This window comes from Pristis pectinata, chromosome 10 (assembly GCF_009764475.1).
Source record: "Pristis pectinata isolate sPriPec2 chromosome 10, sPriPec2.1.pri, whole genome shotgun sequence".
NCBI classification, from domain to species: Eukaryota; Metazoa; Chordata; class Chondrichthyes; order Rhinopristiformes; family Pristidae; genus Pristis; species Pristis pectinata.
Genome location: NC_067414.1, coordinates 87,477,744 through 87,487,007, shown reverse-complemented (window position 1 = coordinate 87,487,007; position 9,264 = coordinate 87,477,744). Strand labels below are relative to the sequence as shown.

The window sequence follows — 9,264 nt, the reverse complement described above, 5'->3', positions numbered from 1 at the left end:
ATAGATGTCATTTGATAAAAATCCATCTCCAAGAATGCCTTCAATCAGTTGGCAACCCTGGTTTTCGGCAGCCCGTATGGAACAGCTGACAACTATAAAAGCGCGAGCACTGACCCTCGATTACACAAGCCAACTTTTTATGAGGTTTTACAGATTTGAGGTTGTAAACTGACCAAGAAGAACCTCACAAGGACAGTCCTCCCTGGAATGCCTCCAATCAGAATTAGGAAAGAGCATTTTAGCTGAGGACGCCAATGCTAACCAATGTTAAATACTCCGATACCTATCGAAGAGATTAAACTCAACATCAAGATGGAATTGGAATTTTACATTTCAGCACAGCACCGGTTTTGTTTTAGTTAACAATGAAATTGAAAACGTGTGGTTTAGAAAAAAAGTAAATACCACTAAATAAGGGTAATATTACGGACCTTTACAATGTTCTGTGTAAATATATAATGTTTTTTCTTTGTCCGATTCAAGTCATGAAACAAACAAGCCAATGATATACTTTGAATCATGCAGGTAAATGAGCGTATTAGCCTTGCTTTTTCGCTATTTTAAAAAAAAGTGCCTTGCTGCACCTTCAGGAGTGCTGTGAAAGTGACCGCCAATAACTTCCGCACTTTGAGTGGCAGCCGTGGAACGTGGCCCGGGGGGCGCGTGCGCATTTGGAGTCCGCCCGGGCGGAAGTAAAGATGGCTGAAGTGTCGGAGAGGACGCTGCAACTGGCTGTCGTCTTGTCCTTCACTTCGGGGTTCATCGTTGGTTGGCAGGCCAACATCTTGCGAAGGAGGTTCCTGGACTGGAGGAAGAAGCGGCTGCAGTCGAAGCTGATCGAGACGCAGAAGAAACTGGACTTGGCATAAGGGGAAAAGTTAACGAAACTCTGTGCTCAGCATGGGTCACTGTTTCATGTGAGCAGATGCATTTGGGTTTTATATTTGTGTTTGCAGGTTCTTTCTATACTGTGGCACTCTGTAAGTTAGTATAAGGGCTCTGCGTGTTATTACAGTTAATACTATAACTCTACAGTAGTTATATTTATTCTTTGGCAAACAGCCATACAACTGGTGAAAGCAGGTGTCCTTTGGACATCGGTTTTGTGAAAGCACAAAATTAGGAGTAGGTCAGCTAATCCCTTGACCCTGCTGTGCTATTCATCAAGGTCATGGCTGATCTTTTATTGGCAGCATTTTCCAACATTATCCCATAATCTCTTAATTCTCTCAACATCCAGAACTATCCACCCCAGATCTGAGTGAGTTCAGTCACTGAGTACAAGTCTCTGGGGTGGAAAATTCCAAGGGTTTGCCACTTTCTGAGTCAAGAAGTTTCTCTTCAAATCATAGAGTCATAAAACACAGTAATGGGCCCAGTCCACGCTGACCATTGAGTACCCATCTTTACTAATCCCATTTACCATCACTTCGTCTATAGCCACCCATGCCTTGGTAATTCAAGTGTTCATCTTGATATTCTTAGAATGTTGCAAGAGTCTCTGCCTCTACCACTCTTTAAGGCAGTGCATTCCAGATTCCCATCCCTCGGTGGAAAAAAAATTCTCAAAAGTCCCCTTTAAACCTCCTACCCCTTACCCTAAACCTATGCTCTCTAATTTTAGACGCATCCACTATGTTGATAAGTTCCTACTATTTATATATTTTAGAGTCATAGAGTTACACAGCACGGAAACAGGCCCTTTGGCCCAACTCATCCATGCTGACCAAGGTGCCTTCCTGAGCTAGTTCCATTTGTCTGCAGTTGACCCATATCTCTCTAAACCTTTCCTATCCATGTACCTGTCCAAATGTCTTCTAAATGTTGTAATTGAACCCAGCTTTACCACTTCCTCTGGCAGTTTGTTCCATCTACTGATGACCCTCTGGAAAAATTTGACCCTCAGGTCCCCTTTAGATATTTCACCTTTCATCTTACGCACCTCATAATTTTGCATATTTCTATCAAGTTCTCCCTTGGCCTCCTCTCCTCCAGGGAAAACAAACCTAGCCTATCTAATCTCTTTTCATAAGTGAAAGCGCCACCCAGGCAACATCCAGGTGTATCTCCTCTGCACCCTCTCTGGTGCAATCACATCTTTCCTATAGTGCAGTGACCAGAACTATGCACAGTTGTCCAACTTTGGCCTAACCAGTGTTTTATAAGCGTGCCATAACCTTCCTGCTCTCGTATTGTATTCCCCAGCTAATGAAGACAAGTTTCCAGTATTCAATATTTTTGAAACACATTCACTGTGGTAAGGGTGAATTATTCATCTTGCTGTTGGTTGTGACTGCTGACATTCGACAGTGTTTCATATTGAAATGTTGCTGGTTCAGCAATGGCTTAATTCACAAATTTCTTATTCATGTTTAAAAAAAAAGTAAACACTGGTTAAGCTTTATTGATTGTTAGCCAAGAAAGAGTGTTCATTAAATTTTAAGATGAAGTTAGTATGTTTCTTTATATCTAATATATTACCAGATTATAATTTGTACTGTTGTCATTCTTTCTTTAGACAAATAACCCATATTCACAGAGAAGTTCCTGGAACGTTGATAATGGTTGTGAAGAAACGGAAATAATCAACTTTGCAAAGCAACCATGTGGAGCACATTTCCTAAAGCCAATGGCTGAAATGCTTACAGAAAGCTATTACTTCAACTCTTTTACCTGGTGCCCAAGGAACTGAAATGCTGCTCTAAAACCTCGTATTTTTATGTGCAAGATATGAATTGATTTAAATTATTTCTAAATTTCAAATAAGATTTTTTTTTGAAAAAGAAGTTGTGGGTATCTGTATTTTTGGGTGACAAATAGCATGAGTTCCTCGACTATTTTTCCCTCCTAAACTGAACTTCAGTTAAATGAATGAAGAAAATCACCTGTTTTGTTTTAAAAAAAAGTCTATTTTGTCTTTGGTTGAAAAAGTCTAGTGTTCAAAATAGATTTTCTCAACTTGTCTGGATTAAAAAATCATCTGCATAGACTGAATTTAAAGTTTACCTATTCTTGTGTTTTAGGGGCAAACAATGGAATGGTTTAAAGGAAACCATTCCTGAAGTTTGGATTTTATCAGCTTTCTATCTTATTGGGGTTAAAAAAAAAAGCTTGTTCTAGTTTTGAGCTGTTATGCAAGATACTTCCATTATTTTTTGGTAATGGACTCTGCAAGCTAAAACATTTAGGACAGTAAGTGAACTTCTGGGTAATGTGTTGGTAACAAGAAGAACGTAGTGGCACAATGTGGGATTTAGGGGTTGGTAATTGGAAACAGGAGTGCCAATTGGGAAGTTTTACTGCAAGATGAATCAGCCACAGCTTTTAAGCAAATGAAGAAAAATACAAAACAATGCAGGGAAACATGAGATTGAACTGGATAACTCCATCATGGGGTAAATAACAGCATGGGGAAGATAGGATAAAATCTGTATCATGCTGTAACTATTAGTGGAGATATAGTGTGCCAAACTCCAGCCATATTGAAGTGTGGAATTATAAACCATAAAATATTTTATTTTGTCTTTTTCCTGTTGAATTGTTGTCACAATTTGCAGTGATTGCAACTGAATGGAGTTTTATGTTTATTTACACTGATATGTATGTTTTTTCAATTATCATTGGAAACACTTTTTTCCCTCTCAATTTTGCATACTGTATCAAAAACTCTGGACTATGGTTACATAAGCATGCTGTGTGGAACACTAGGAAGTGTGAAGAAATTCTTTTCTGCAGGTGACCTCAGGTGTACCCTTCCATCAGTACTGTTCTAATAAAGCAGGAGATATTGTGGTCACGGCCTGTGCACTTATTTCTGCCTACAGGTACTTAGAAATGTACATCAGATTAATCAGCATCTGAAAGAAAAAACATTTGGATGCACATCTTCAAAGCTTCTTTCAAGAAGGAGTTGCACATGAAACATTAATTCACCTATTCTCTCCATATTCATCTTTCCAATACTTTGTGTCCTTTTTATCAGCTTCTGCACTTTTTGCTATGCTGTGTAATATCTGACTGTATCTCATTGATTTGTAGTTTTCCCAACTCCTACTCACACCACTCTGGCTGTATGTTAGGGTGGGATGGTCAACCAACATTATTGTTAATCTGCTCGAAACCAAGTACAGGGAAGGGGGAGGGGTGTGTGGTTAGTATTTCAATAATCCGTTTGGACTAAGAAAGCAGTGATATTACTCCTTGGGTAGTTCCCTTAATCTTCAGTATTTTGCCCTCTGCTAAAAATTCAGAAGGATTTTGATGGTGTAAATAAGGAGAAATTGTACTCACCAGTTAGAATCTGGAATATTTGCCTGCAAGGCTGGTTAGAAGCAGATTCATAGGTAACAATGCTCAAAACAAAATCTCCAGAGCTCTCTATATAGCAGGACTGTAAATCTAATTTGATGGTTCTTTCAAGGAGAAAGCACATGCACATAAACAGAATGGCTTCCTGTGCTCCAGGAATCTATTTTGGCCTTTGGTCAGTAATGACCTTGAGATTATTTTCAGTGGTGCACGCAGTGATTCTGGTGCCTATTATAATGGATAATGTGCTTTTGTTGGAAAGAAGATTTTGTCTTCACAAGGGCGTAGGGGTGGGTTGGTGTTCTTGGATGTAGTAATCATTTTGGCCAATGGTATCAGAGATACCATTGCAGATTGGTATTCACTGGGGTTACCTTATTATCTTGTTTCTTGCACCTTAAGAATGCTGACTGTAGGCCATGATATCTCACCTAAGAGACCATACTTCTCGTTGAGCATACACAGTTGGGAGTGTGTAGTTAGGAGTGCTTGATTGGTCTACCAAAAAATCAAATCTGGTTCTCACTTAACATTGATAATTCTTTCCAGAAAAGTAATGATGAAGGATTTCTGGCTGATTTCCTCCAGCGATAAATTATTAGTTCCAATGTTCATTGAAAACATTCTTTTATTAGAAAAATACTGTAATTATATGGCATAATTTCAGGTTTCCATCCCTGAAGTCTGTCCACTTTTCTTTCATCCTTGGAATTATTTCAGTAAATTTCTTCTACACCTCCAATGCTTCCCCATACTTCTTTAACTGTGGCACCCAGAACTGGACACGATACTCCAGTTGTGGCCAAACATATGTCTTGTGAAGGATCCTCATGACTGCTGCACTATTTATGCCTCTTTAATCACTTTCTTAATTTGCCCTGGCATTTTCAATGAATTACACAGGAACACCCCAGATCTCTATTTCATATTTTTAGAATTGTGCCCTGTAGTTCATTGTCCCTCTTTTTTATTCTTTGCAATTGTAACATTTAGCATTGCTCAGGATTAAATTCCATCTGCCACATATTTGTCCTTTGTCCAAGCTTGTTTGTGTCACCTTGAAGTCTTTCACCATCCTTACATTTCACTGGGACAAGTTTTGCTCCTATTTGTTACTTTTGTGATATTACCCAGACCTACTTTTGGAATTCTGTAAACCAAATATGAAATTGCAGGAAAAAATGCTAGAAAAGCTCAGCAGGTCAGACAACATCTGTAGAATGGGAAGTAGAGCTAAGACCTGGAACTAGGAAAGAGAGAAAAGCAATTGTTTTCAAAGTTTAAGAGAAGGTAGTGGAGGGATAGATAGGTGAAAGGTAATGTCTGTGAAAGAGTGATGACAGGGTTGTGGGGAAAAGTTGTATTAATGGAGGTGGTTAGAGAGTGAAAATAAAGACAATGAAGTGTGAAATGTTGTGAAATGCAGGGCTCTGGGACATGCTCAGCAGATCAGGCTGCACTGATGGAAACAGAAAAGCTGAACCAATATCACAGATGGATGACTTGCAGAGATTGTGATACAGACAGAGAAAATGAGTTATCCAGAGTTGGACAATTCCACATTGAGTCTAGAAGGTTGCAATGAGCCCAGATGGATGTTGAGGTGCTGTTCTTCAAGTTTGATTAAAATCTTATTATAACAGTGTAGGAGGCCATAGATTGAGGTGGAGCATTAAAGTAGCCAACAATAGGAAACTTAGGATCTTTCCTGCAGACCAGACACAAGTGCTCTGCAAAGGGGTCACCCAGTCTCTGGTTTCTGCAATGTAGAAGACACTACAATGGAGAAGAGACCAACTGTGAACACTGAGTGCAGTGCACTGGATTGTAAGTATAAGTGAAAGAATAGGTGTTGCATCTCTTAGGATTACGAGGGGAAATGTTGCAAGTAGAGGAGCGAGGATGGAAGATAGGACTGGGGAGTTGCAAAGAGGCTGGGGCATTACAAGGCTGTAAGCTGCGGAGGGAAGATCTTCCTGATCAGCCTGATGATCCGTGGTACAGTCATGGCCCAAAGGGAAGTGCCTGAGAGCGGACATTTGGCCTCTGAGAGATAGATTGGCAAGATTGATGAAATCATAGAATTGCAATTATGGATGACGATGATATGCCAGAAGTTGTTGGAGAGGGAAACGGGCGGGGGGAATCACGGAGAGAACCGAATCCCACAACGACGCAGATCCGCCGTCTACGTTGCGCGGCGCAAACGTCCAGTAAGAGCGGAGCGCGGCGGCGTAAATCTCCGCGCTCGCTGTGCTCCGACACGTCGAACGTGTGCGCACTGACGTCACGGGCTGGATGCAGCTGCCATGGCGACGGCGTGAGGCGGCTTCTCTGGTTCACGGCGGCGGAGGCCTCGGACTAGGGACCGAGTGGCAATGGCTTCTCTGCGGAAAGGGACGCTGCGGGTGGTGCAGGTGACCGCCGACAGCCTGCAGGGCCAGGTAGTGGCTACCGTGAGCCCACCCGGGGAGGGGCGGCCTGAGGCCGACACCAGCACCACAGACCGGGGGGGGGGGGAAGTGGTGGGGGTGGTGATGGTGGTGATGGGTGTGGGGGGGTGGGTGTGGGGTGGTGGGTGGGTGTGGGGTGAGGTGTGGGGGTGGGGTTGGGTGTAGAGGGTGGGTGGGTGTGGGGGGTGGGTAGGTGTGGGGCGGTGGTGGTCGGGGTGGGTGTAGGGGGTGGGTGGGTGTAGGGGTGGGGTTGGGTGTAGAGGGTGGGTGGGTGTGGGGGGGTGGGTAGGTGTGGGGCGGTGGTGGTCGGGGTGGGTGTAGGGGGTGGGTGGGTGTAGGGGTGGGTGGGCGTTGGAGGGTGGGTGGGGGTGGGTGTTAGGGGGTGGGTGTTGGGGTGGGGGTGGGTGGGTGTTGGGTGGGGGTGGGTGTCGGGGTGGGTGTCGGGGTGTGTGTAGGGGGTGGGTGTAGGGTGGGGGTGGGTGGTAGGGGTTGGGGGTGGGGGTGGGGGGTGGGGGTGGGTGTTGGGGGTGGGTGTGGGGGGGTGGAGGGGTGTGGGGTGGTGGGGGTGGGGAAGGGGCTGAGTGGGTGTGGGGGGTAGGGGGTGTGTGGTGGTGGGGCTGGGGAAGGGGCTGAGTGGGTGTGGGGGTAAGGGGTGTGGGGGCGTGGGGGTAGGGGTGGCTGTAGGCGGTGGTGGGGGTGGTGGTGGGGGTGGTGTAAGGGGTGGGTGGGTGTTGGGGGGGTTGTGGTGGGGGTAGTGTAGGGGGTGGGTGGGTGGGGTGGGGGCTGGTGATGGAGTGGGTGTAGGGGGTGGTGATGGGGTGGGGGTATAGGGGTGGGAGGGGTGTGGGGTGGGGTGGTGGGGGTAGGGGGTGGGTGGGTGTGGGGGCTCGTGGTGGGTGTAGGGGTGGGTGGTGGTGGGGGTGGGTGTAAGGGGTGGGTGGAGGTGGGGGGTTGGTGGTGGGGGTGGGTGTAGTGGGTGGGGGTGGGGTGGTGGGGGTGGGGTGTAGGGGGTGGTGGGGGTGGGGGGTTGGTGGTGGGGGGGGTGGGGGTGGGTGTGGGGGTGGGTGGGGGGGGGGGTTGGGGGTGGGGGTGGGTGTGGGGGGTGGGTGGGGGTTGGGGGTGGGGTGGGTGTGGGGGTGGGTGGGGGTGGGGGGTTGGTGTGGGGGTGGGTGTAGGGGGTTGGGGTGGGGGGGTGGGGGTTGGTGTGGGGGGGGGGTGTAGGGGGGTTGGTGTAGGGCGTGGGGGTTGGTGTGGGTGTAGGGGGTGGTGGGGGTGGGGGGTAATGGTGGGGGGGGTTGGTGTGGGTGGTGTGGGTGGGTGTAGGGGGTGGGTGGGTGTGGGGGGGTAGTGGTGGGGGTGGGTTGGTGTGGGGTGCTGGGGGTGGGTGTAGGGGGTGGGTGGGTGTGGAGGGTGTGTGTTGGGTGGCTGGGTTGTGTGGTGGTGGGTGTGGGGGGTGGTGGTGGGGCTAGGGGGTGGGTGGGTGTGGGGGGGTGGTGGTGGGGCTAGGGGGTGGGTGGGTTTGTGGGGGTGGTGGTTGGTGTGGGTGTGGGGGGTGGGAGGGTGTGGGGTGGTGGGGGTAGGGTGGGTGTGGGAGCTCGTGGTGGGGGTGGGTGTACGTGGTGGTGGGGGGGTGTGGGGGTGGGGTGGCTTTAGGTGGTGGTGGGGTGTGGGGGGTGGTGGTGGGGTGGGTGTCGGGTGGGTGGGTGTTGGGGGGTTGTGGTGGGGGTGAGTGTAGGGGTGGTGGTGGGGCTGGTTATAGGGGTGGGGGGATGTAGGGGGTGGGTGGGTGTGGGGGGGTGGTGGTGGGGGTGAGTGTAGGGTGTGGGTTTGGGTGGGGTAAGGTGTGGGTGTGGGGGGGTGGGAGGGGTGTGGGGTGGTGGTGGGGGTAGGGGGATGTGGGGTGGTGGGGGTGGGGGAAGTGGCTGGGTGGTGTGGGGGGTGGTGGTGGGGCTGGGTGTAGTGGGTGTGGGGGGTTGGTGGTGGGGCTGGGTGTAGGGGGTGGGTGGGTGTGGGTGGTGGTGGTGGGGCTGGGTGTAGGGGTGGGTGTGTGGGGGTGGTGGTGGGGCTGGGTGGGTGTGGGGATGGGGGTGGGTGTAGGGGGTCGGTGGGTGTAGGGGGTGGTGGTGGTGGGGTGAGTTTAGGGGTGGGGTGGGGGTGGGTGTGGGGGGTGGGAGTGGTGTGGGTGTGGGGTGGGGGTAGGGGGGGTGTGGGGTGGTGGGGGTGGGGGAAGGGCTGGGTGGGTATGTGGGGGTGGGTGTAGGGGGTGGATGGGGGTGGTGGGTTGGTGGTGGGGTGGGTGTAGGGGTGGGTGGGGTGGTGGGTTGGTGGTGGGGGTGGGTGTAGGGGTGGGTGGGGGTGGGGGGTTGGTGGTGGGGGTGGGTGTAGGGGTGGGTGGGGGTGGGGGGTTGGTGGTGGGGGTGGGTGTAGGGGTGGTGGGGGTGGGTTGTAGGGGTGGGTTGGGGGTGGGCGTTGGGGTGGGTGTAGGGGGTGGGGGGGTGGGTGG

General features: G+C 49.2%; 2 protein-coding genes across 2 annotated transcripts in view; both read left to right on the top strand.

Moving 5' to 3' along the window:
• Positions 1 to 675: 675 nt before the first annotated feature.
• Positions 676 to 3,796, top strand: LOC127575232 (mitoregulin-like). The gene is made up of 2 exons (XM_052024946.1): positions 676 to 917; positions 2,519 to 3,796. Exon 1 carries the CDS (start codon positions 699 to 701, stop codon positions 867 to 869), a length of 171 nt encoding a protein of 56 aa, XP_051880906.1. The 5' UTR covers positions 676 to 698; the 3' UTR covers positions 870 to 917; positions 2,519 to 3,796.
• A 2,775-nt stretch (positions 3,797 to 6,571) lies between these two features.
• nphp1 (nephronophthisis 1) overlaps positions 6,572 to 9,264 on the top strand; it is a 68,154-nt gene continuing 65,461 nt past the window's right edge. The window contains exon 1 of the mRNA XM_052024647.1: positions 6,572 to 6,752. Coding sequence (XP_051880607.1) covers positions 6,687 to 6,752 — 66 coding nt within the window. The 5' untranslated portion in view covers positions 6,572 to 6,686. The remainder of the gene's footprint in view (positions 6,753 to 9,264) is intronic.